The 26,556-nt window shown below is 37.4% G+C and overlaps 1 protein-coding gene and 1 pseudogene across 2 annotated transcripts in view; one reads left to right on the top strand and one right to left on the bottom strand.

Annotated features, from left to right (window-relative positions):
* The window catches only part of LOC129243127 (carboxypeptidase N subunit 2-like), a 78,771-nt gene that overhangs the window by 16,005 nt on the left and 36,210 nt on the right, over nt 1-26,556 (bottom strand). For both annotated transcript variants that reach the window (XM_054880277.1, XM_054880278.1), the window contains 2 exons: nt 15,712-15,860; nt 15,397-15,656 (listed from right to left, as the gene is read on the bottom strand). In XM_054880277.1, the coding sequence (XP_054736252.1) occupies nt 15,397-15,656; nt 15,712-15,860 (409 nt within the window). The remainder of the gene's footprint in view (nt 1-15,396; nt 15,657-15,711; nt 15,861-26,556) is intronic.
* LOC129243130 (tigger transposable element-derived protein 6-like) lies at nt 19,481-22,764 on the top strand (annotated as a pseudogene).

Raw genomic sequence — 26,556 nt, 5'->3', positions numbered from 1 at the left:
TGCATGCTGCACGAATGTGATATTGAGGTATTTTGGCTCATTCTCGTATAATCGCTTTTTTCAGTGCATCCATACTAGCATATTTTTTAGTCCTCACCTTGCTCTCCAAAATGAACCAGATGGAATAGTCCATCGGATTTGCGTCTGGCGAATTCGAAAGCCAGTGTGTAGACGAAATGAAGTGTGGAACATGATTTTTGAACCATTCTTGGTTCATACGAACTTTATGAGACGGTGCCGAGTCCTGTTGGAACAATAATGGTCTGCGACCGAAATTTTTGCGTGTCTATGGCTCTAAAGCAGCTTCTTCAGGCTCGATAAAAACGATTGGAGAGCGTCCATCAGCGGTCACTGCGGCCCAAACCATTACTTCCGATGGGAAATTGCTTCGAGTGGCCATACGTAGGCTCAAATTCTCGTATGAGCGTTCGGTCAAGTAAACACGATCGTTTTGAGTTTTTATGAACTGCTCAATTGGGAAATTTTTTTCTTCAGAAAACACAATGTTAGGAAATTCGCCACGTTGGTGGAAGCACAACAATTCCTTCGCTCTTTCGCACCGAACTTTTTTTGCTGGGGTGAAAGATCGTGTGCTTTTTGGAACTTGTAAACCTTGACCTTGAGCTCATTTTTCAATATGCGTCGAATGCTGTCTTGCGATATTTTCAGTTCTTTGGCCATTTTTCTTCCACTTCGACGTGGATTTCGTTCACGTGGGGCCTTCACTTTCCGTACCATTTCTGGCGTTGATGTGGTTTGTTTTTTTGGTCCACCTCCATAGCGTCTCGCAATGCTACCAGTATCATTGCAACGTTTTATAGTGCGATACACAAACATTTTATTCACTTTGAGGTGACTGAGGTCACGAACAATGGCTGGTTGTGATTTTCCAGCCAAATATAACGCAGTGACACTATTACGTTTGAATTCCATAACAGAAAAAAAAAATGCAATAAAACTGAGACGCAAAAGCTTTTGATGGCTTATAAACAATATATTGAACTGTCATTAGAACAATTTTGAGAACAATCATGAGCTGTTTTACAGATACAAGCAGAGTGAAGTTGGTAACACTTCATATCGTTCACCCTGTATATATAAATATCATATACATGTACACGTATTGTATTAGCTTTTTTAATGATACCTTCGTTGCTTTTTGTTGCGTATCGAGAACAATTACGATACTTTAAGGAACACGATCTAGCCGATAGCCCTGGTAGCTAGAGCTTTTATCTTAAATCTATACTAATATTATAAAGAGGAAAACTTTGTTTGTTTGTTTGTTTGTAACGAATAGGCTCAAAAACTACTGGACCGATTTTAAAAATTCTTTCACCATTGGAAAACTACATGATCCAAGAGTAACATGGATTACATTTTATTTTCGAAAAAAATAGGGTTCCGTAAGATATTTGGATTTTTCGGACACAACCTGAGAAATATCTTATATATAAAATAAAGTCAACTTTTTGTGTGTGTTCGCTAACCGGCCGTGTCTGTACCGAATTAAACCAAACTTACACACAATGCTAAGAAGGTATTGAAGATGGTTTCCGTATAGTTTGGATACCTATTGGTGGATAGGGCTCGAGATATAGGTCAAAACGTGGACCCGGGTAACCTTCGGATGTGTATGTACAATATGGGTATCAAATTGAAGCTGTTGGTGAGTGCTTTAGTTCAGAGTATCTTTCATGCCGCTCCGTGACTAGGGTCTCGAGATAGAGACCAAAACGTGGACCCTAGAATGTGTTTGTACAATATGGATATCAAATTGAAGCTGTTGGTGAATGCTTTAGTACAGAGTATTTTTCATGCCGCTCCGTGACTGGGGTCTCGAGATATAGGTCAAAACGTGGACCCGAGCAACCTTTGGATGTGTATGTACAATATGGATATCAAATGAAAGCTGTTGATAAGTGCTTTAATACGGAGTAATTTGCATACCTATTGATGACTAGGGTCTCGAAATATATGCCAAAACGTGGACCCGCCGTGTCTTTGCACCGAATTAAACCAAACTTACACACATTGTTAAGGAGGTATTGAAGATGGTTTCCGTATAGTTTGGATACCTATTGGTAGATAGGTTCTCGAGATATAGGTCAAAACGTGGACCCGGGTAACCTTCGGATGTGTATGTACAATATGGGTATCTAATGGAAGCTGTTGGTGAATGCTTTAGTTCAGAGTATTTCCATCCGCCCCGTGACTAGGGTCTCGAGATAGAGACCAAAACGTGGACCCTAGAATGTGTTTGTACAATATGGATATCAAATGAAAGCTGTTGATAAGTGCTTTAATACGGGGTAATTTTCATACCTATTGATGACTAGGGTCTCGAAATATATGCCAAAACGTGGATCCGCCGTGTCTTTGAACCGAATTAAACCAAACTTACACACATTGTTAAGTAGGTATTGAAGATGATTTCCGTATAGTTTGAATACCTATTGGTAGATAGGGTCTCGAGATATAGGTCAAAACGTGGACCCGGGTAACCTTCGGACGTGTATGTACAATATGGGTATCAAATTGAAGCTGTTGGTGAATGCCTTAGTACAGAGTATTTTTCACGTCGCTACGTGACTAGGGTCTCGAGATATAGGTCAAAACGTGGACCCGGGTAACCTTCGGACGTGTATGTACAATATGGATATCAAATTGAAGCTGTTGATAAGTGCTTTAATACGGAGTAATTTGCATACCTATTGATGACTAGGGTCTCGAAATATATGCCAAAACGTGGACCCGCCGTGTCTTTGCACCGAATTAAACCAAACTTACACACATTGTTAAGTAGGTATTGAAGATGATTTCCGTATAGTTTGAATACCTATTGGTAGATAGGGTCTCGAGATATAGGTCAAAACGTTGACCCGGGTAACCTTCGGATGTGTATGTACAATATGGGTATCAAATGGAAGCTGTTGGTGAATGCTTTAGTTCAGAGTATTTCCATCCGCTCCGTGACTAGGGTCTCGAGATAGAGACCAAAACGTGGACCCTAGAATGTGTTTGTACAATATGGATATCAAATGAAAGCTGTTGATAAGTGCTTTAATACGGGGGTATTTTCATACCTATTGATGACTAGGGTCTCGAAATATATGCCAAAACGTGGACCCGCCGTGTCTTTGCACCGAATTAAACCAAACTTATGCACATTGTTAAGTAAGTATTGAAAATGGGTTTCGTAAAGTTTGGTTGTAATTCGGAGCAGTGGCAACGGGTACAGCGTTCTTTTGAGCCAGCCATAATGTCGCTTACTTTTTTAACGCTTGGGGTGGAACTGAACTGTCAAATTGACAGTGTGAGTTACAATGTGTCAATATTTCTTTCTGATTTGGATGCCATAAGGAAAAAACGTAAGTGCAACATGTAAAAATTGTTTGTGAATTTTTTTGGAGTGGATTTTGGAACAGTGAATAATTTCTTACGAAATTTGAGAATTTAATGTGAAATCCGAATGAAATTATGTGTTCGTGGAAAAAACATTTTTCTTCGTTTTTTTTTTTTGAAAAATATAAATGGATAATGGTTAAAAAAGCTCCAATGCTTAATAAAACATATAAATTGAAACGAAAAATTCATGGATGATCAGGAAAAAAGACGATTGTTTATTCATATGCGTTGATTTGAAATTTAAAAACAATCTTCTTTTTTCCTGATTTTCAATTTATATTTTATATTTACTCAAAAACAAATAGAAAAACAAAAAATATTGTTTATGCCAAAGCGCTTGAATAAAGAATAAAGAAATAAATAATATGAAAACCATATATTTTCTGTTCTAAACCATATCTATTCTATTTTAGTGTGCCCAGCGAAGGGGGCCGGGTTTGCTAGTTAATCTATAATTTTAATTATATTTTAATAAATAATAATAATAATAATAATAATAAGGCGGCCGCCGTAGCCGAATGGGTTGGTGCGTGATCACCATTCGGAATTCACTGAGAGGTCGTTGGTTCGAATCTCGGTGAAAGCAAAATTAATAAAAACATTTTTCTAATAGCGGTCGCCCCTCGGCAGGCAATGGCAAACCTCCGAGTGTATTTCTGCCATGAAAAAGCTCCTCATAAAAATATCTGCCGTTCGGAGTCGGCTTGAAACTGTAGGTCCCTCCATTTGTGGAACAACACCAAGACGCACACCACAAATAGGAGGAGGAGCTCGGCCAAACACCTAACAGAAGTGTACGCGCCAATTATTTATTTTTTTTTTTAATAATAATAATAATAGGAACACGATACATCGTCAAAGATTTCAAAGTTGCGTTTAGGAACATGATACTTTGTTCGAACACAAAGCATTAGGCCATTTGGAAAACGCAAATACTTTTACTCTTTTACTTGCGTGTTTTCTGAACACCGTGATAAAATGTTTAACAATTGATGTAGGGCAATATCGCTATTCTTTCGAATAGCCAAGCTGCAATCCAGGCACTGGGTTTACAATAACCTATAAAGAGGTGGAACAAAGCAGGTAATGAAGGCAATGAAAAAGCGGAAGAACTGGCAAGAAGGGGATCTGCCTTGAATAACGCTCTTGCCGAATCGGTATTCACACCACTATATGCTGTCAAGAGTGCAATTACCCTAAAATACCTCCGAATCGCAGATTTTAGATGGAGAGACCAGACGAAATGCAAAATTAGCAGAACGTTATGTTCCACCTTCAACCTCAAACAATCCTCAATATTGTTAAACATGAAACGACGGGATGCCTGGAGACTAACGGCAGTCATAACTGACTTTTGGTCTGTGGGAGAACAAGCAGCCAAAATGGGCATCCCTCACAACACATACTGTCACAGTTGTAAACAACCGGAGAAAAAGGAGACAATCTTCCATTTCCTCTGCGAATGCCCTGCCCTATGGAAAGACAGAATGTTAACCCTGGGTAAACCGCTGTTCGAGAGTCAGGAACAGCTATCTGGCTTAGATGTCAACAACCTGATAAGGTTTCTGAACCGCACAGACTGGATATAGTCATGCTGTAAATAACTGGTAAACAAGTTGGTAACGAGGATGTGACAACAAAATGGTGCGGAAACGCTAGTTGGATTCTGGAAGAATCACTACTTAAATCAACCAACCAACCATTTTTTTAGAATAAAGTTGTATTTTCATTTAACAGCGAGAAATTAGTTACATTTTTTATATTAGCGTGTTGCTGTTTCAGATCCTGTAAGGACATTGGAAAATAAAACGAGAGTGTATTTAATTTAGTTAAAAGTTTGTTCAATTGAAAGCGCATCCTGCAGGAGACGGGGGTTGCAATCGCAATGTCCTCTTCTTCAGAGACGGAAAAACGTTTTCCATTTTCGGAGGGCCTGAGTTGTGAGGCTGCTTCGGTGGCGGCACGACCTCCAGGAAATCGAAGAGCGTGGCAAGAAGGGAAAGGAGAAAGTGGCGGGCAAGGCTCATGCGGGAGAAATCCTCATGCGTCTCTGTCGGCCCTTCTGCATCTGTGTCCTCCAAAAGGCATCGATCGGCGAAAGTGACACCAACAGAAGCCACCGAGTCTTCGGTGGGCACTGGCGCTCCCAAATTGTCTCGCTCTCGACGTAAGCGGAGGAAGACGGTGGCTGAAAGCAGCACACCTCCCTGCTCTGAGGCTAATGCTGATGTGTATGCTCAATGTGGGTGGCGATGGTTTTACTCCGCCGCGGTCTAACCGCCGCCTCGACAACAAGTCAAACCCAGCTGTCTGCCCGGCGAAAATTTCATCAGTGGAGGATGGTGAGCTGGCTCTTCGCCCAAGCACATCCAAGGGTGTGGCCAAGAAATCTTATAGCGAGAAGGCTGCTGGCCCACGACCTGTGGCTGTGATCGGAAAATTGGGGCTTGACCATCAGCTGACTGATGCAGAAATAAAATTCTGCAAAAGCCGCCTGATGCGTTGGGTTGTTGCCTCCGGTCCTGAAGCCAACGCGAAGGGCTCTGAGGCAAAGGACGGCACCATAAGGGTGATGTGCGCGTCTCTGGCCAACTTTGAGTGGATCAGGACCGCTGTCAATAACGTGTCCTCTCCATGGGGACCACTCGCTTCGCGGTCTACGGCGAAGGGATTGTATCTTTTAGGAAGGTCATCTGCTGGATTCCGGATCTGTCCATAGCGGATGACCTGTCTTGCCGACGTGCCCAGAATCCCGGCGTCAACACGAGGCTTTGGCGAACTCTCTCGCACACCAAGAGTAGCAACTGGGAAGGAAATGAAGGGGCATCTCTAGTGGTGGGAGTGGATGAGGCCAGTGTTGATGTCATGGACTCTCGGTACAGGAACCGTCTGAGACTCTTCTTTGGGACTGTCACCTTCCATGTCTATCCCAAATGAGTGGCTCAGACGGTGGTTCTTGTAGTTACCGTCCCCTGACGGTGACACAGATTAACTTGCAGCATTTCAAAGCCGCTACTGTACGCTTAAGTAGACGGCTTACTCAGCTGCACACATTACCCCACATAACAATAGTCCAAGAGTCCTTGGTCGTTAGGGGCCGCTTCAGTGGCTTTAGCGCGTTGAAAGGGGCCACGGTATTATATGACAGGAGTTCGAGTAGACCTAGGATCGGTCTTATAGTATCATCCCATCTCACTGTGATGAGTCTTGAGGAATTCTGTTGTCAGGACCTGGTAGCTGTTGAGGTGTTTTATAAGGGTAGAAGCGGATGACTGAGATTTGTGATTGCATCTGCTTATTTTCCTTACGATGCCCCGGAAGGGCCACTATCTGGGAAAGCCACCAGTCTCGTAAGGTTCTGTGAGCGGCGCAGTTTGGGCGTCGTTGTCTACTGCGATGCTAATGCCCAGCATACAATCTGGGGCAGCAGCAAATCCAATGAGCGGGGCTCTCGGCTATTCCAGTTTATCGCTTCCTCTTACCTAAACATACACAAAACGTGCAGCCCACCTTTGTTACTTCTAGAAGGCAGGAGGTGATTGATCTCATCTTATCAAATTGAAAATTTGGGTGGTCAATCAGGAGCTGGAGAGTCCTTGCCGAAGATTTGTGCTCAGACCACAGGTATATTGAGTTTCAGTGTGGCGAGGAGGCACAAATGCCATTGAACATTGAAAATAATTTCGAATGCAACCCCAATATACGATTGAATCATTTAATTCAAGCATGATATTCTGACTGACGATAATGGGATCGCTGACAAAATTATTGTGAGAAGCTACCAATTGTTTGCCGATCTAGCACGACCAAAATCGATTCTACTACTTTCGTAGATAGTTTAGCTTTATATATTTCTCCTGAAAACTATGGAAAAATTAGGGAGAAGTTGCGAACAACATGCATCAATCTCAGATTGCATATTTATAATAAACCAAAATCCACCTGAAGAGCACTTCACTATGTCGCAACAAAGATAGAGAAAGCTCTAATTTTTAGGAAATTTGCTTTAAATGCTTTGTTACATATTGAAGGCGGCTTTTATAACACGGATTATCGCTCTATAGAAAAGGCTCTTCTTTATAAGAAAATCTATACACCGACTGTGGGTGAAAACTATGCTTGGAAGCAGAATAATTAACTCAACTCTAGTGGCTAAAAATGTGTTAGTCAAGGCAATGAAAGGCTGTCGAAAAGGAGGTATTTTGCCACCACTTCTGTGGTCTTTTGTCATTGATGATCTGGTAATGAAACTAAATCAGACAGACTTTGATGCTATTGGATATGCTGACGATTTTACGAGACATAATTTCCAACATCATGAACCCAATGCTCAAATCAGATTGGTGCCGTGCTGAAGGATTATCTATTAATCCTAGCAAGATAATCAATGTTCCTTTCACAAATAATCTAAAGTTGGATCTTGGTACAATAATTTGTAGAAGGAACTGGCATAAGCTACTTCAACGAAGTAAAATCTATAGATGTTATCTTATATAAATGTCTAAATTGGAACTCTCTGTGCGCCTTTCGAATGATTCATTGGATGTATACCATGATGATTAGACCGATCATCACCAATGCCTCCCTTGTTAGGTGGTCGAAAGCCAATTGCTATAAAGCGATTCGCCACTGCATATTCTCCTTAAAAAATGTGCAGCCAGCAGTGCATTAAAAATGCAAATCTCACCTGGGAAAGATCTTCCTGACAAGTATTATAACAGAGATACCGTATCAGAATATAATCTGGAAAACCTTGGGTCGATACCAGAAGTCTCAAATTTTTCACAGACGGTTCAAAAGCAAATATTTGAGTCGGTAGGGGAATCTATGGTCCAAACACGAACATTTCTGAACCAAATCTGCAAATTCTATCAGGCTGAGATTCAAGCAATTGCAATAATTAAATCATAAGAGCGGCAACAAATGAGCACACATAGCTATATACATAGGTACTCGGGCAGTCAAGCTGCATTAAAAGCACTAGCTTCACATTTTGTTTAATTGAAACTAGTATACGAATGCCTTTACAACCTAAACCAACTTAGGCAATAAATAAAATTATACTTGGCTGGGTTTCAGAAGCATACTGTGGTATAAACTGGACAGAAGCCAAATGCAGGGTAAATAGTTGGGAGAATACTCGAAGAATTACGGATTGAGAAGTCACGAAAGAACTCCGTCAAGCCAAAAAGCTTATAAGACATTTCACCTACTATAGGGAGCTGCATAACATGCGTGAAGTAGGCATAAGAAAAATAGTAGTGGGTTTTCTGACAAGTCACTATTACTTTAATTATACAGTTAGTAACAGAAGTAGGTATACACCGGATACGAGTTCAATTTCCCTCCACAATTTCCCCCCAATCGATTCCTTCAAACAACCTAAGTTATAGCGAAATTGTGTTTTATTTACATGAATGAAATACACAAATCATATTTAATCCAAATAATGAAAAATTTTAAAAAGCAACAAAATTATACAATAGTTTTTTTTATATTAAACTTTATAAAAATTCATGTCTCAAAAGTAAGTATACAGTTCATCATATTATTAATTTGTGCAATCAAAAACATAATTAAAATCAAATCCTAGTATTTGGTAGGATAACCATTAGACTTTACAATCGCTTTAAGTCGTGATGGCATTGATTTCATCAAGTTTTCAGTTACAGCTGAAGGACGTTTTTCAGTTCTTCCCTATTTCTAATCGGATGTTTACGTATTTGCCGCTTTAAATGTTCCTATAAATGTTCGATTGGGTTGGTATCCGGGGACTGTGGCGGTGCTTTCAGCTGTTTTCGCACATTATATTACAGTCACTCTCGTACAATGTTGGATGTGTGCTTGGGGTGATTATCCTGCTGGAAGATAAACGTTCCTCCAAGGCCCAATTTCGTAGCGCTTTCTTTTAAAATATTTTTCAAAATATTTGAGTAACCATATCGGTCCATAATATTTTCGATAAATACCAAGTTCGCAGCCATACATGCCCAAACCATCACAGAGCCCTCTCCGTGCCTCACAGTGTCGGTCATATTGTTTGGATCCACTTCCGCGTTAACTTTTCTCCAAACGTTTTCACGGCCATCAGATCCACAGATACTGAACTTACACTCATCAGAAAATATGACTTGGTTCCAAAACGTTTGGTCATATTTTTCATGATCTTTTGCAAATGAAATCCGTTTACTCCGATTGACACTACTCACGAAGGGCTTTTCCTAACACTGCGCCCATGATAACCAGCACTATGCAAAACCCGGCGAATAGTTTGTGTGCTAAATTGTTTTCCAGTCTCATTTTCAACTTCAGATTTCAATTTGGGGCACTTATTTTGGGGTTTGTCCTGATTTTCCGTACGACTAATCAATCTTTTGAACTGTAGCAAAACTCCTATCTATCAAACAACCGGTTTCTCGCAATGATTTATGTTCCTTGTGATATATAATATTATAATCAGTTTTTTATTAAATTATCAGAAAGCTCTTTTCTTTTTGGTGCCATTACTAAAAATGTCGCAAAAATTAATACAAAACGTAATCCCCTAAATTTTTATACTCACTTTAATTATATCATTTTAAAAGTTTTAACTTTTTTAATCAATACGTAAAAATAAATGTTATGCTAACTCGTTTGCTGTATACTAACTTTTGTGACATAAATTTCGCTGGCATCAAAGACAAAGCAAAGCGTGGATAACGGTACCTAAAATTTACAGCTAAATTAAGGCGCATATGAAAGCTTATCCTAGTACATAATTACCATAGGTGGGCACTTTGCAGTAACAGTAAAAATGCAGTAAATATAATATTTTACTGATATTGCAATTTAATTTTCATTACCAGTAAACTTTTACTGATTACTGAAAAAAATTTGCAGTAAAAATATTTCTTTACTGATTACTGAAAAAATTTGCAGTAAAAATATTTTTTTACTGATTACTGAAAAAAATTGCAGTAAAAATATTTTTTTACTGATTACTGAAAAAAAGCAGTAAAAATATTGTATTTTTTTACTGATTACTGAAAAAAATTGCAGTAAAAATACTGTTAATATAATTTGATTTGATATTAGCTATTAGCCTTTCTTAACACAAGCATTTCAAAATTTGCATCGCTGAGTTTTTGTCTTCTGGACCGATTACAATTCCAGCGAATGAAAACAACCGTTCTACAGGTGCAGATGACGGTAATGGGGTATTGTATTTTAAAAATACGTTTTTAATAGCCTGATATTTATTTAGGCAACTTGTTGTTTCTTCTCGTTCGGCCAGGTATAAGAGCGTTTCTTGAAGATAATTTTCCGAGTCAGTGGAACCACATTGTATGCTAATATCTATTTAAGTAAATATATGCGTAAAACAAATATTTAATTGAAAACCAAGTGTAAAAAGTTTACCATTACTTCATCCCCGAAGTCAAACAATGTTTTTTGAGGGGGTTGAGGTAGAATACGAGTTTTGGCACAGGCTACTTTTCCATACTTGACCACATAAGGGTTCAACATTTTTTTAACTTCCTGTTTGCGTTTTAGCTGTTTCTAAAAGAGCTTTCACAAATCGCAACTTAATGTCAGGGACAGAAATAGCGGCAATAACAGCATCCCAAGCGTCAGGCTGAATCAGGAAGTACTTTTCAAATCTTTTAAGCAAAGCTTCATGCATTTTTTTGCTACTTTCGGTTAAATACTTAAAACTTTTAGGCCCCAAACGACGCATTTTTATTCTTAAGGACACTATAGTGGGTATGAAATAACCAAAATACATGGTCTTTTCAGCTTGAAGGAAGTTGATTGCTTCTGCAATAGGTTTCATAAGCTTTACGTATTCCTCTAAGCACTCAAGCTCACCACTGAGAATGGTAGGAATTTTTAAACGGAAACACAATTCCGCTAAATTGGTTTTGTGCTCCAGTAACTTATTTACGGAATCATAAAGCGAGTTCCACCTTGTTATGCATGGAGTTATTAAATTCGCATTTATCACTCCATTAACTACTTCTGCAGATTTCGGTCTATTGCGTTTATTCCAAAGTTGTGTGCATCTGTGCAGTAAGAAAATATGTAAATATAAAAAATTCCAATTAAATTGAAGGATTTTTTACTTTTGGAAAGAAAGAAAATAAGATAAACCAAAAAAAAAAAGAAAGAATTATTGAGTACATAAATGATTGAATTTCGTGATGAGAGTGTATTACATTTTGACTTCCCATAAACAGTAAATATTATACTGATAACGCAAATCAAATTATATTATCAGTAATTTTACTGCAATTTTTTTCAGTAATCAGTAAAAAAATATTTTTACTGCTTTTTTTCAGTAATCAGTAAAAAAATATTTTTACTGCAATTTTTTTCAGTAATCAGTAAAAAAATATTTTTACTGAAATTTTTTTTCAGTAATCAGTAAAAAAATATTTTTACTGCAAATTCTTTTCAGTAATCAGTAAAAAAATATTTTTACTGCAATTTTTTACAGTAATCAGTAAAAAAATATTTTTACTGCAATTTTTTTCAGTAATCAGTAAAAAAATATTTTTACTGCAATTTTTTTCAGTAATCAGTAAAAGTTTACTGGTAATGCAAATTAAACTTCATTATCAGTAAAATTTTACTGATTACAGCTATTTGTAATGCAGTAAGTTTATAATGCAGTGTGCCCACCTATGATAATTACTATGCGTGAAATATTTCGACTACATATTAAGGAAAGCGTTAGCGTCAAACAATTCCATAAATCAGGCTCCTGTATACTTATTTATGTTACTAACTGTAGATGTATAGTATACATTGTATACCCTGTTTGGGTATTTGGCCGATCTCCTCTTCCTATTTGTGGCGTTCGTATTGATGTTGTTCCACAAATGGAGAGGCCTACAGTTTTAAACAGACTCCGAACGGCAGGTTGTTTTTTATGACGTAGAAATACACTCAAAGGTTTGCCATTGCCTGCCGAGTAGCGACCGCTATTAGAAAAAACCTTTTTCTATCTTTTGGTGTTTCATGGACGGAGACTCGAATTTGAGCACTTCCGAATGGTGGTCACGCACCAAACCATTCGACTACGCCATTACTTAAATTTCCATCTCTGAAAAATTCGCATTGGGAATGGACAGAGTGTATACATACTTTGTTTGGAGGATGATGAAGCCACTGAGCATATATTGTGCAACTGTATTGCCTTGGTAAAGACAAGCCTGTAGATCTGTCATCTACATAGCTCCTGTTGCAGATATTCTGAAATTAGTCCACAAGGTTGAAAATTTACTGAAAGAAGTTGGTTTTCAACCAATTCCCACATGATGTTCCCTATCTGGATTAAATGGACCCTGATGTAATACATTTAGGGTAATAGTACCAGTCAATAACACTAGTAAAGGGTGTTTTTTTTAGAGGTTAGGTTTTCAAGATGAAATAAAACGTATATAATTTAATGTTATGGCCAAGAATCTAGCTTTATTATAAAGATAAGGGTTTGCCATTATGTTTTAAAAATGATTTCGGGCAAGTGGCCGCCGCGGCTGGCTCGAATAAATTCCAGCCGAGAGGCCCAATTTTCGACCACTTTTTGCAGCAATTGGGGCCGTATGTCAGCAATAACGCGCCGAATATTCTCTTCCAAGACGTCAATCGTCTCGGGCTTATCTGCGTAGACAAGCGACTTCACATAGCCCCACAAGAAATAGTCCAGCGGTGTTATATCGCACGATCTTGGAGGCCACGCCACAGGTCCATGGCGCGAGATAATACGCTCACCAAAAGTTTCCTTCAATAAATCGATTGTTGCGTTGGCTGTATGGCATTAGCGCCGTCTTGTTGGAACCAAAGGTCGTCCACATCAACATCGTCCAATTCAGACACGTAAAAGTCATTAATCATGGCTCTATAGCGCTCTCCATTGACTGTAACATTATGACCGGCTTCATTTTTAAAGAAATATGGACCAATGATTCCCTCTGCCCATAGAGCACACCAAACAGTGACTTTTTGAGGATGTAACGGCGTCTCAGCAATGGCTTGTGGATTATGTTCACTCCAAATGCGACAATTTTGCTTATTGACATACCCATTCAACTAAAAGTGAGCTTCATCGCTGAACAAAAACCATTATTTTCGAACCGCGCGAACCGAACCATTATTTTCGTAATAAATTTGCACAATTTGCAAACGTTGTTCAGGTGTAAGTCTATTCATTATGAAATGGCAAACCAAACTGAGCATAAATCAAGTGACAGCTGTCAAAAAGACCATCTACGAAAAAAGTAGTGCCAACTTGAAAACCTAACCTCTAAAAAAAACACCCTTTATAACCTACTTTTAAAACATGTAGTAGGGCACACAAGATCTTTTAAGTCAAAGTGTCGGCCACTGAGCACGCTATAGATACAAAATTATTATTATTACTATTCTGAGCATAGGCACTTTTCCTAAAATTGTAAAAACTTACATTTCTTATTGCAAAAATTTCATAACATGTATTGTATTACTGCAAGGTCTCGTTTTATGCGGTGGATACGTTCGACAGATAATCGCATATAAGAAATTCGCATTAAAAAGACTTCACGTGCCTTGAAAAAGTAAGGATGCGTTCCGTAATTTTCCAAAATCGCATAAAACCGAAACATGGAGTTAAAATTAATTTAAAACCGCATAAAAAATTTTGTAGAAATTAAAACAAATGGGCTGTTTAATAAATTACTTCGAATGTCTGAGTAACTTCATATAAAAGCTTAAAATAAACTGGTATTTAAACTAAATTAATTTTATTGAAAAGTAATACAGCTTTACATTTTTTGATCTTTATCACTATTTGATAATGGTTTGCACCGTTTGCAAAGTGGTTCCAAATAACCTTCATCATCAGAGGAGACTGTCTCTGCAATAGATACTTGCGGTAAGAGCGATGGATTAATGGATGAATAAATACGAAATGGTGTGAGCTTTCAGTGTTCCACGATTTTTGAAGACTGCCTTTACACGCAGGCTTCCTAAACAAGCTCATATGTATGTTTGTCAAAAAATGTTTTGGATGAATTTACAAACCGCACAACTTCAAAATCGCATAAACAGTACTTATATTATATATACAATAATTATAAGTAGTTGATGCTTTCCATTTCCCGGGCTATTCGGGTCATGTTCTTCGATTTCGATGTAACTCAAATATGTTGCTCTCTGGTCAAAATAATGAGACACGTATTTTTTTGTTCGCCCGAAAAATTTTTTTTCAAGCTTTATCGGCAATTTTGTTTTTGGCTCAAAATCGATTTTTTTTTAATAATATAAGAAACATTTTTTTTAAATGCTCATAACTTAGTCAAAAATGAACCGACTGTAATAATTTTGGGTTCAAAATGATCGTCATTACTTATACGAGCGATTTCATGTAGAAACAGTTGCATAAAGGTTGTTGAAAATTTTTTATTTTGCAAAAAACAAAAAGTGCGAAACAGGTTTTTTACTCAAAAATTCATTACTCAAAAACAACGCATTTTAGCTACTGGGCATTCAGCTTAATTGAAGTTTGAGAGGTCCTTTTGATTTGGAAAAAGTTATAAAAAAAAAACAAAATACACTTTTTGAAATATTGAATTTCGAAAAAATTTAAATTTTTTTTCTTTTTTGCTAAATAAAAAATTTTCAACTACTTTTTTGCAATTGTTTCTACATAAAGTCGCTCGTGTAAGTAATTACGATCATTTTGAACCCAGAATTATTAAAGTCGGTTCATTTTTGACTAAGTTATGGGCATTCAAAAAAAATTTTTTTTATATAATTAAAAAAAATCGAGTTTGAGCCGAAAAACAAAATTGCCGATAAGTCTTGAAAAAAATTTTTTTCGGGCGAACAAGAAAGTACGTGTCTCATTATTTTGACCAGAGAGCAACATATTTGAGTTACATCGAAATCGAAGAACATGACCCGAATAGCCCGGTTGAATTGAAATGGAAAGCATCAGTTATTATTTATTACATTCTCATACTTACGTACAATTTTTCAAGGTTTTTCATAGGCGTAAAAACGGATGCTTCAGTATCCTTTAGAATGTTGTTGTTGAGCATAAGGTTTTTTAAATTTATAAGGCCTTGGAAATCATTCGCCTCGATAGTAGTAAGATTGTTTGAAAATAAATTCAAGCTTATTAAAGAATTTGCATTGTTAAACATACTATCTGGAATATCAGAAAGATAGTTTTGTCCAAGTAAAAGCTCCCGCAAATTGCTAAGTTTAGAAAACGCGTGTTCATCAATCTGGTAAGATATAAATTTTTCTTTTTATTAAGATAAAAAAATTCTGAAGCATTACCTTTGAAATACGATTTGTACTCAAGTCCAATGAAACTAGATGCTGCAGATTTTCAAATAAATCTTTAGATACCGTCGAAATTTTATTGTTGTGAAGAATTATGGTTCGAAGGTTTTTTAGGTCCCAGAACAAGTCTCCCGAAATGACAGCTAAGAAAATTAGATGGTTAGATGTTATAGGATGAATATGACTAAAGTTGAAGGTAGAAAAAAATATTTTTATAAATGTTTGAATGATTATGGTATGGAAAATTGTTACTAAAGGTAGTTCTCGATCAATACTTATACAAAAAAAAAAGATCTTTGTTACGATTTTTTATTGAATGGCCAATATTGGTCAAATGTAAAAAAGTTTTTTTCGCCATGAGCATAGGAACCTCCCCGGACCCAAGATTCTCGAAGGGGCCAAAAATTTCGGAACTATAACTTGTTTCTATTTTTTATAATTTAATTTTTATTTCCAATATATTTTCTTACTGTTTTGTTTATCGTTTATACCTTTTGTTTTATATGTCTACTAGCAAACCCGGACCGCTTCGGTGGGCACACTAAAATAGAATAGATATGGTTTAGAACAGAAAAGATATGGTTTTCATATTATTTATTTCTTTATTCTTTATTCAAGCGCTTTGGCATAAACACTATTTTTTGTTTTTCTATTTATTTTTGAGTAAATATATAATGTTGTTGGCTTCCCAACACGTGAACAGCCAACGTATAGTTGACCATGGGTGAATACTAAAAAAAAAAATAAATAATTGGCGCGTACACTTCTGTTAGGTGTTTGGCCGAGCTCCTTCTCCTATTTGTGGTGTGCGTCTTGATGTTGTTCCACAAATGGAGGGACCTACAGTTTCAAGCCGACTCCGAACGGCAGATATTTTTATGAGGAGCTTTTTCATGGCAGCAATACACTCGGAGGTTTGCCATTGCCTGCCGAGGGGCGACCGCTATTAGAAAAATGTTTTTATTAATTTTGCTTTCACCGAGATTCGAACCAACGACCTCTCTGTGAATTCCGAATGGTAATCACGCACCAACCCATTCGGCTACGGCGACCGCCGTGGGTGAATACTGGTTCTTCTAAATTCATCCCGCATATTTCTAAAGTTTGCCCTTGTGATTTATTGATAGTTATTGCAAATGTTAAACGAATGGGCAGTTGCAAACGCTTCAATTCAAATGGCAGTTCAGGTGGAATCATTGGAATTCTTGGTATTAGAACGTCTTCATTCTTGAATTTGCCAATTAAAATAGTTGCTTGGATAACATTATTCATCAATCGTTTGACTACTTCATTTTGTTCTTGACGTTCTTCTGATGTCGCGTTATTCCGGGCATTTCTCATACGCCTATTATTATTTGTCGAACGACCAATATGATTACGTGATTGTCTTAGCATTTGTACCGTAATAAACATGATTGTAATTATGGTATTCTGAGATTTTAAAACATGTTTTTTTTTTCAATTTTGTGGATTATATTTTCGATGCATATGTGCTTAAAAACCCAAGTCCGTATGGTCAGGATTATTTTATTTTGTTGTGATTTTCTTAAATCATCTCTTTTCTTCTGAAAATTGTTGACAATTTGCATGATAAGACTATTAATTTTTTCATCAAAGTTACGCATTTTTTGTGCTCTTCTTTTGCATCCTTTAACAATTTGTGTTGTTTTTTCATTTTTTTTACCATTTTTTTTCACTCATGGTGTATCGTAGCTTATCGCATATGAACCGAAAAAATAAATCCACAAAATATAATTTCATTTGAACATTCGGATTTCACATTAAATTCTCAAATTTCGTAAGAAATTATTCACTGTTCCAAAATCCACTCCAAAAAAATTCACAAAAAATGTTTACACTTTGCACTTACGTGTTCTCCTTATGGCGTCCAAATCAGAAAGAAATATTGACACATTGTAACTCACACTGTCAATTTGACAGTTCAGTTCCGCCCCAAGCGTTAAAAAAGTAAACGACATTATGGCTGGTTCAAAAGAACACTGTACGCGTTGCCGGTGTTCCGAATTACAACCAAACTTTACGAAACCCATTTTCAATACTTACTTAACAATGTGTGTAAGTTTGGTTTAATTCTGTGCAAAGACACGGCGGGTCCACGTTTTGGCATATATTTCCAGACCCTAGTCATCAATAGGTATGAAAATTACCCCGTATTAAAGCACTTATCAACAGCTTTCATTTGATACCCATATTGTACATACACAACCAAAGGTTACCCGGATCCACGTTTTGACCTATATCTCGAGACCCCAGTCACGGAGCGGCATGAAAAATACTCTGTATTAAAGCATTCACCAACAGCTTCCATTTGATATCCATATTGTACTAACACATCCTAGGGTTACCCGGGTCCACGTTTTGGCCTATATCTCGAGACCCTAGTCACGGAACGGTATGAAAAATACTCTATACTATAGAAATCATCAACAGCTTCCATTTGCTACCCATTATGCTACACATCCTAGAGTTACCCGGGTCCACGTTTTGGCCTATTTCTCGAGACCCTGGAATCCGATTCTTAAAATTGCAAAACACAAACCTTCAATGTGGCAAAGTTTGGTTAAAATCGGTTGAGCCATTCTCCGTAAAGTTCCTCACAACGTGAAAAACGGCTGAATTTTTATATATGTATTTATATAGATAAATAGTTTTTGATATTCACTGTGCGAACGGAGTATAATAAAACCAGGTGGTTCTCACTGGTACCTGCAATAGAAAGAATTTTGCAAATGTGGAATCCGCTAAAAAACTTTTTTCGAATGAAAAGAACGCTCCGAAAGCTATCACGGACTTTTTCAAGAATGCTGTATCCAAAGTGTACATGTCATTTATTTATTGCCAATAGTTTTTATTTGAAAATCAAATTAAGAAAATTGAAAAGTCGGCTATATCAATTATCGAAATGCAAAAATTACTAAATGAATCCAAGCATCCATTATCTTAAAGTAGTTAAAGCAGAAAGGCCATATATACGCAGAGGGAATTTTAGATTTTGAAGATGATGTAGCAAATAGTTATTTGAAAGAATAGAGTGTCAATTTGAATAAATATATGGTGTTTTTAGTTGGATGACTTTGGACAATGTACCAACAATAATTGTAATTTATTTAAGTAAAAAAAATATAATAATTTTTGACGACTGCTTTGAAGAGGTAATATATTTAAAGCAAATTATAGAATTATTTTAAATGTAAAAATCTAAATGAAAAAAGAGGTTGACTGTAAAATCGGTTTACTGACGATAGTTTAACGGGACAACGTCATAAGATGGAATGGTTGCATTTTTCAAAACAAAATTTTAATTTTATTTGGTTGATAGATATTTTGAATGGATTTAGAGAAGGAGGTAAATGGAGTCGCAATGGAATTGATCAAATTACATTTACACAAACGTGAAATATTACGAAACATTTATTAAAGATCGTAATTTAACAACAAATCGAAACACTCCCTTTCATTTCCTACTTTTCCTATCATCGTCCTATTCTATCCTATAAATTAATAATAAAAACAATAAAACAACAGGTATTATTAACAACTAGTCGTCACTAATTATAAATTCGGTAAGGATAATGATACAATTGGTTTTATTTTAAATTCTTTAAGTAAATCAAATTAATAATCCTCATAGAGAAATGGTTCATTACCATGCACACAAATATGTGAATTTATATACATATATACAGTGAAATTCCCCATTACGGACAGTCCTTATAACCGGACAGCTCCAATAATCGGACAAATTTTGGGTACACAGGATTTTCATTCATTTTTTCATACAAATATCATCCTAATAAACGGACACTCTAATAACCGGACGCGGACAAAGTATTTCAAACCATTTTCATAAAAAAATTTCTCATAAACGGACAAAATTCAAAAATATCACAAGCAAGCTTTGTTGTTCATTATAAAAATGAAATAGGTGATTCCCCTTTTAACATGTATGCACACATTCAAGTCCTGTGTTTTAAATTAAGAGTAGTTTTCCATTCAGTTTGTTAAGTCAGTTGCATGCGAATGGTTGCGTTCAAAGTTCGTAGTAATATGGCGCCGAATAGGAAGGTACTTTCTATTAACCCTCTAGTGCATATAACAGCCTGCAGGCGGGCAACACTTAAAAGCAAAAAAAAAATAAACTAAAAACACGAAGGGCTTTTTTGTTTGTCATGCAGCTTACACGATTCATATTCTTCAGTTTACCCTTGATCGTGAAAGCTGCATGTGCTCATATTACAAAAATTTTGCAAGTGGAATTAAAAGAAGTGATCAAATAACCGAAAAAAGTATTTTTCAGAGAAGGTGTTTTTGTGAGACTTCCTAAGAAGTGCCCTATTGGAATATTGAGTTAAAAAAATATTTGGTAAGTAGATTGAGAAGTGTAGAGTGAGATAAAGTGCTCTCCAAGTTTTTTTTTTATGTACATTGTGCCACTGTGCGCTTCACGCTGCAACCGTCTACAGGAGGCCGTATGCAGTGCGTTCAAAAAAAATGTTCAGTTATTTTGAACTTCAAGTTCACATATTATGCTGATTTATATTTTTTATCACTAGAAAAATGTCGCGGTGGGGACGCAAACGCAAATACGACTTGTCGAAGATGTCAGATGAGGAGTTCAACGACTTTATGGACTTTTGCGAAAACAGTGATAAGGAAATTGAAGGCGATGATTTCGATAGTGACAACGACGTGAATACCCAGATTTTGTGGTCCCCAATCAAAATGATTCCTTTCTACAAGAAACAGCAAACAACATTTCTGTATCTGATCTTTCTCTTTCCCTTGCTGTACCAACTGGTCCACAAGAAAACCTAAAAAGCATGTCTGTACCGGTTTCACAAGGAGAAATTGAAATTACAGGAACAGACGAATTTTCGGGAAGGGGTATACCAACTTCTTCAGCGCACTTTGAATGCGATGTTGCTAATCTTCGAAACAATATGAAAGAGTTTCAAAACTTACTGTGGCGTAAAAATCATCTTCAAATAAATGTTGAAGAGTTGACGTTTCATAACCCGAATCTTGAAGAGTTTTTTCACTTAAAAACACCCTATGACTGCTTCGCATACTTTTTTAATACAGAGCTATTGGAACTGATTTGTGACGAAACCAATCTCTAACAAATATAATATCAAGCAGTATATGCCGAAAAAGCCTCATAAATGGGGTTTCAAAATATTCTCCATTTGTGACACCAAAGGTTTTTCTTATAGTTTTGAATTGTTTACAGGCGCTTCCGATAACGTCCGTGAAGAAGGAATGCCTGATTTGGGAGCCGCTTCAAATATTGTTGTCCGTTTGTCAAGAAACATACCAGACTTTTCAAACCACATAGTGTATTTCGATAATTACTTTACGTCGCTTGGACTATTGGTTTACCTTCGAAGTCGTGGAATTTATTCGCTTGGAACTTTTCGAGCCAACCGTGTGAAAAACTGTACACTATCTACCGATGAACAGCTAGTGGTGAAAAAAGCTCCTCGTGGATATTCGGAGGAATTCGTTGCCACCGCATTTGGAGTAGATATTTCTACTGTTGTTTGGAAGGACAGCAAACCAGTTCGTTTAGCGTCAACGTATGCAGGTGTGCAGCCATTTAACTCGAATAATCCGAGCGACCGAAACACATTGTCCCGTCGCTATAACCGCAATAGAAAACAGTATGAATATGTGAGCTGTCCAAACATTGTCAAAGAATACAACAGGCACATGGGCGGAGTGGACTTGATGGACAGTCTAATTGTCTACTGCAGAAAAACAAGCCGAAGAAGTACCAAAGGGAAGCAAGTTACTGTACCTACCACCACCCAATATAAGGTATGATTGTCTCAATCATTGGCCAAATTTCTGCGATAAAAGTAGTAAACGTCAATGTCGTAACAAGCCATGTAAATCGGAGACTCAAGTTTATTGCGAAAAATGCAACATACCACTTTGCATGTCTGTCAAAAAATCATGTTTTAAGGACTTTCATGCTGAATAAAGGACATTTTTGAAGATATGGTGGGAAGTTATATCTAAGTAAATGTATATGTACATATATTCGTTCTTCTTAGACTTTGAACCAAACTTAACAATTTGTATACTATTTTATATATTACTTAAATTTTTATAAATAAACGTTTTCCGTTTACTTGTTTAAGTGGTATTGTATTTTTAGTAATTTTTTTTAAGCTACCTGCATAAGACCGTCCAGAGGCGGGGTGCTAATTTCCAGGGCCACAGAGCGAATTCGGGTCGTACAAATAAAAATAATATTATATTTGTGTTTTATGGCCTCTAATTAGTACAAAACATAATTTTATTATAAAAAATCTTTTCTATGCACTAGAGGGTTAAAGAAAAAATGGAAATTATTAATGTTTTCGAAAAAGATAAATTATCAGTACGTGGAATTGCAAAAAGGTAAAGTATAGTGAGCCCAAAAATTTAATGGTAGGTACACGTTTCTTTTGCTTTGAAAGGTTCAATATTGGCAAAACACTAGCTGCTGAAATCAATAAAAATAAAGAAAAAATTCGTTCTAAATGGGAGTCTGGAGTTAATGTTCATCAAAAGCGAAGCTTTCTTAAAGAAGGCGGCTCTGAAATAGACAAGATGTGTTTTAATTGGTTCGCTAAGGCTAGAAGTCAAAACATTCCGAATTCTGGTCCCATTTTGAAAGCAAAGGCAATGGAAATTGCAGGCAAACTGGGTGTACCTAATTTTAATGCTTGCATGCTGGATGGTTAAACAAATGGCGAATAAGGAATAATGTTGCTTTCAAATGCGTATCTGGTGAAGCTGCAGATGTAAACCAGGATGGTGTCGAACAGTTTACGACAAAACTGCCATCTCTGTTGACCGGTTACAAGCCTCAAGACATTTACAACACAGACGAAAGTGGGCTTTTTTTTCGTGCCTTACCTGACAAAACCCTCGCTATTAAATCCGAAAAATGCGTGGGCGGTACACTATCAAAGGAAAGACTCACAATTTTGTTCTGTGCTAACATGGCTGGAGATAAGGAGCTGCTTTTGGTTATAGGTAAAGCAGTAAAATTTATTAAACATTATTTTCTTGCCGCCAAATACAACGGCAGTTAGCCAACCCCTTGATCAAGGTATAATCCAAAATTTGAAAACTTTGTATAGAAGCTTAGTTTTAAAACACTAGTATTGAAATGTAAAGACTTGTACAAGGTACTTAAGGGGGTCTTCTGGTCTCCAGCGAAAAAAAAATCGATTTTTTTGTTTTGCATAATTTTGTTGTATGTGTATGCGAGATACGCCACAGAAAGGATTTTTTGAAAATCGCATTTTTTCACATTTTTTTGGGCACCGAAGTGTACCCTCCTCCGGCCGTTTTATCATAAACTTTATCTTTAAACGCGTTTCCCCGAAAATCGTGTTTTTTAAGCATTTTGGTCACACTTTTCATAGTAGTTATACTCCGATTTCAATGGTTTTGGTCTTAAAAGGTTCGGAAAACTTACCGCTAAGTTTCCCCGTGTACGATTTTTGAACTTTTTTTTCATTCCATTTTTATAACCTTTTAAAGTTCAAAAAATGAGCAAAAAAAAATTTTTTTTGCAAATTGTTGCATAACTTTTGAAAAAAATTAAAAAAAAAAAATCTGTCACGGGAAAACTTAACCAGGGCAACTCTGAAGACAACGCATATCTAATTTTTGCTTTCTGATTACCCAGGTGGAAAAACCGTGACCAAAATGGAGACCTGTTTCGTTTGGAGGTGGACGTCTTCAGCGCCATTTCAAGGTCGCGGGTGTTAATTTTTTTCAAAGTCAAAACCATTTTTTAAAAGCCAAGACATGTACCTTTAAAATAAAAAATTTTTTTTTTTAAATATTCACAGGATTTGTCACAATCAATCCCCAAAAAAAACCCTTCATTTCAGGGCCTCGAGACCAGAAGACCCCCTTAATCGATATATGTACATATATGTATTTATATGTAATACTAAAGTATGCAAATATTCTTTACTTCCAAAAATTTCTTAAATAAACTATGTACAATAAAATTTATATGTGTGGTATATATTTTGTGACTTCATCCCTTATAAGCGGACATCTCCCATAGCCGGACAAAAACACTGCGACGGTGAGTGTCCGGTTATAAGGAATTTCACTGTATATATATATATGTGGCAGCACCACAAGCTTTTACAGTTTTCATACATACGCAGATGCAACCATGCGCTAGTTTTTGACATTTGCTTTATAATTGCATTTTCATTGTATTGTATTATATTTGTTTTCGCTTAACCTAATAAAAGTAAAATTTGGTTCCGCCCTTTTTACTTTGGACCTCATAGAGTAAACACGTTTTTTAGCGACTCACTACAAAGTGCCATAAATGGTGACCCCAGACGGTAAGTGAAATGGCGCTTAACGATAGCTTGGCAGTATCTGGTGGCACACACCATGAGGAGTTCAATAATACCTACTTCTACAACATTTCCACGAATCCCGCTGCCATCGATGTCAGAGGATAATATCGAGGCTTATTTTTACTCCCTCAACTTTTGGTTCGAGGCATCGGGTGTCACAACTGACGTGGCAAAGTTCAACATAGTTGCCGCTAGCATACCACAGTCCAAGCTTATGGAATTGCGTTCCATCATTGATGCTGCTCCCGTTACAGGGCGATACAAATACATCCAGACAAAATTGACGGAAAATTTTACCGAGAGTCAACAACGACGCCTGCAACGCGTATTACGCGATATGCCATTAGGTGACCGCCGGCCGAGCGACCTGTTCAACGAAATGAAGCGCACCGCTGGATCCACATTAAGTGAAAGTATTTTATATGATTTGTGGGTCAATCATTTACCCCGATATGCACAAGCAGCAAAATTAAAAATCGCTGATTCCGTATCAGAATCAATGCAGTTGCGTGAGGGGCAGTTACACGAAGTAGCCTCACCAAATCATACCTCAGACAACGATCTGAGGGCCGAAATAGCTGAACTCAAACAACGCTTCGAGAAAGTAATGAACACCGAGAAGTCCCGAGCGCGCTCCAGATCAAGAACACCGGCGCGATCTTATAACACAAATGCAGCTGACCTGTGCTGGTATCATGCCAAATTCGGAACAGAAGCTAAGAAATGTCGCCAACCGTGTAAATTCACTCAACGATCATCGCAAAACAACAAACAATAGGGGTGCTCCGCCAACGGCATTTCAGAGATCGGCAAACGCTCTGAAATGTCTTCGAACTGTCGCTTACGAATATTCGACACATCAACTAAAATAACTTTTCTTATAGACTCTGGCGCTGATGTGTCAGTAGTGCCAAAATGTTCGAAAATGACGCGAGTATCCCCATCGGATATGCGATTGTTTGCCGCAAATAGTTCACCAATACAAGTTTTTGGGGAAGTCATGCTTCACCTTAACCTAAATTTGCGCAGGGATTTTGTATGGAGCTTTGTGATTGCAGATGTATCACAGGGTATTATCGGAGCTGACTTTTTATCACACTATGATCTCCTTCCTGACCTCAACGGAAGATGTTTGCTCGACCGCAAAACACCAATTAAGTCAGTTTGCACAGTGGCACGTTTTGAAGCATCAAGCATATCAACCATAACTTTTGCTTCTGATTTTTCAAACTTGTTGCGAGAATTTAATGACATTACTCGACCACCGCCTCCAGACTATACGACGAAGTCTACAGTGGTTCACCGTATTATCACGAGTGGTCAGCCTGTTTTCGCTCGGCCTAGATGGCTCTCGGCTGAAAAGCTCAGCGCAGCGCGCGCCGAATTTGAACTACTAATGAAACTTAGCATATGTCGGCCGTCCAGCAGTAACTGGGCAAGTCCGTTACATATGGTGCGCAAGGCGGATTGATCGTGGAGACCATGCGGTGATTACCGCGCACTTAACGCTGTTACCGTTCCCGACAGATACCCTTTGCCATTTCTTCCCGATTTTTGTCATATTCTGTCCGGCAAAACAATTTTTTCAAAAATCGATCTGCAGAGGGCCTTTCACCAGATCCCAATTGATCCTGAGGACATATGCAAACGGCGATAACAACCCCCTTTGGGTTGTACGAGTTTACACACATGACTTTTGGGTTGCGCAATGCAGCGCAAACCTTTCAGAGATTCAACAACGAAGTTTTTCGAGGTGTAGATAATGTTTTCGTCTACTTGGATGATATATGCGTCACGTCAAGCTCACTAGAAGAGCATCGCACACACCTGCATACCGTTTTTCAACGACTACGTCAACATAAGTTAACCGTTAATGTATCAAAATCAGTGCTTGAGGTATCAGAGCTGCAATTCTTAGGTCATGTTATAACAAAAGATGGAATTAAGCCACTACCCAGCCGCGTCGAAACGATTCGATCGTACAAACTCCCCACTGTTGCAAAGGAACTTAAACGTTTCCTAGCTATGATTACTTTCTATAGAGCGCTGTTACCAAACCCACTCTTGCACCAAGCTCCGCTTTTTAGAATGTGTTCAGGAAATAGGCGCAATGATAAAACACCGCTAACATGGACGGATGATAACGTCAGACATTTTGAGGCATGCAAGGAAGATCTCGCGAACTATGCACTCTTGGCGCATCCAAGCCCAGACGCTCCGCTTTCATTATGGGTCGACGCATCCGACTATGCTACAGGCGCCGCACTACACCAGATCATAAATGGAGTCCCTCAACCTTTAGGATTTTTCCAGCGGTTTTTTACGAAATTCGAACAGCGATATAGTACGTATGATAGAGAGTTGACAGCGATGTTTCTCGCTATTCGCTTTCTGCTCGAAGGAAGAAATTGCCATTTGTATACAGATCACA

Source organism: Anastrepha obliqua, chromosome 3 (genome assembly GCF_027943255.1).
Source record: "Anastrepha obliqua isolate idAnaObli1 chromosome 3, idAnaObli1_1.0, whole genome shotgun sequence".
Taxonomy (NCBI): Eukaryota; Metazoa; Arthropoda; class Insecta; order Diptera; family Tephritidae; genus Anastrepha; species Anastrepha obliqua.
This window is presented reverse-complemented; position numbering and strand designations above follow the sequence as displayed.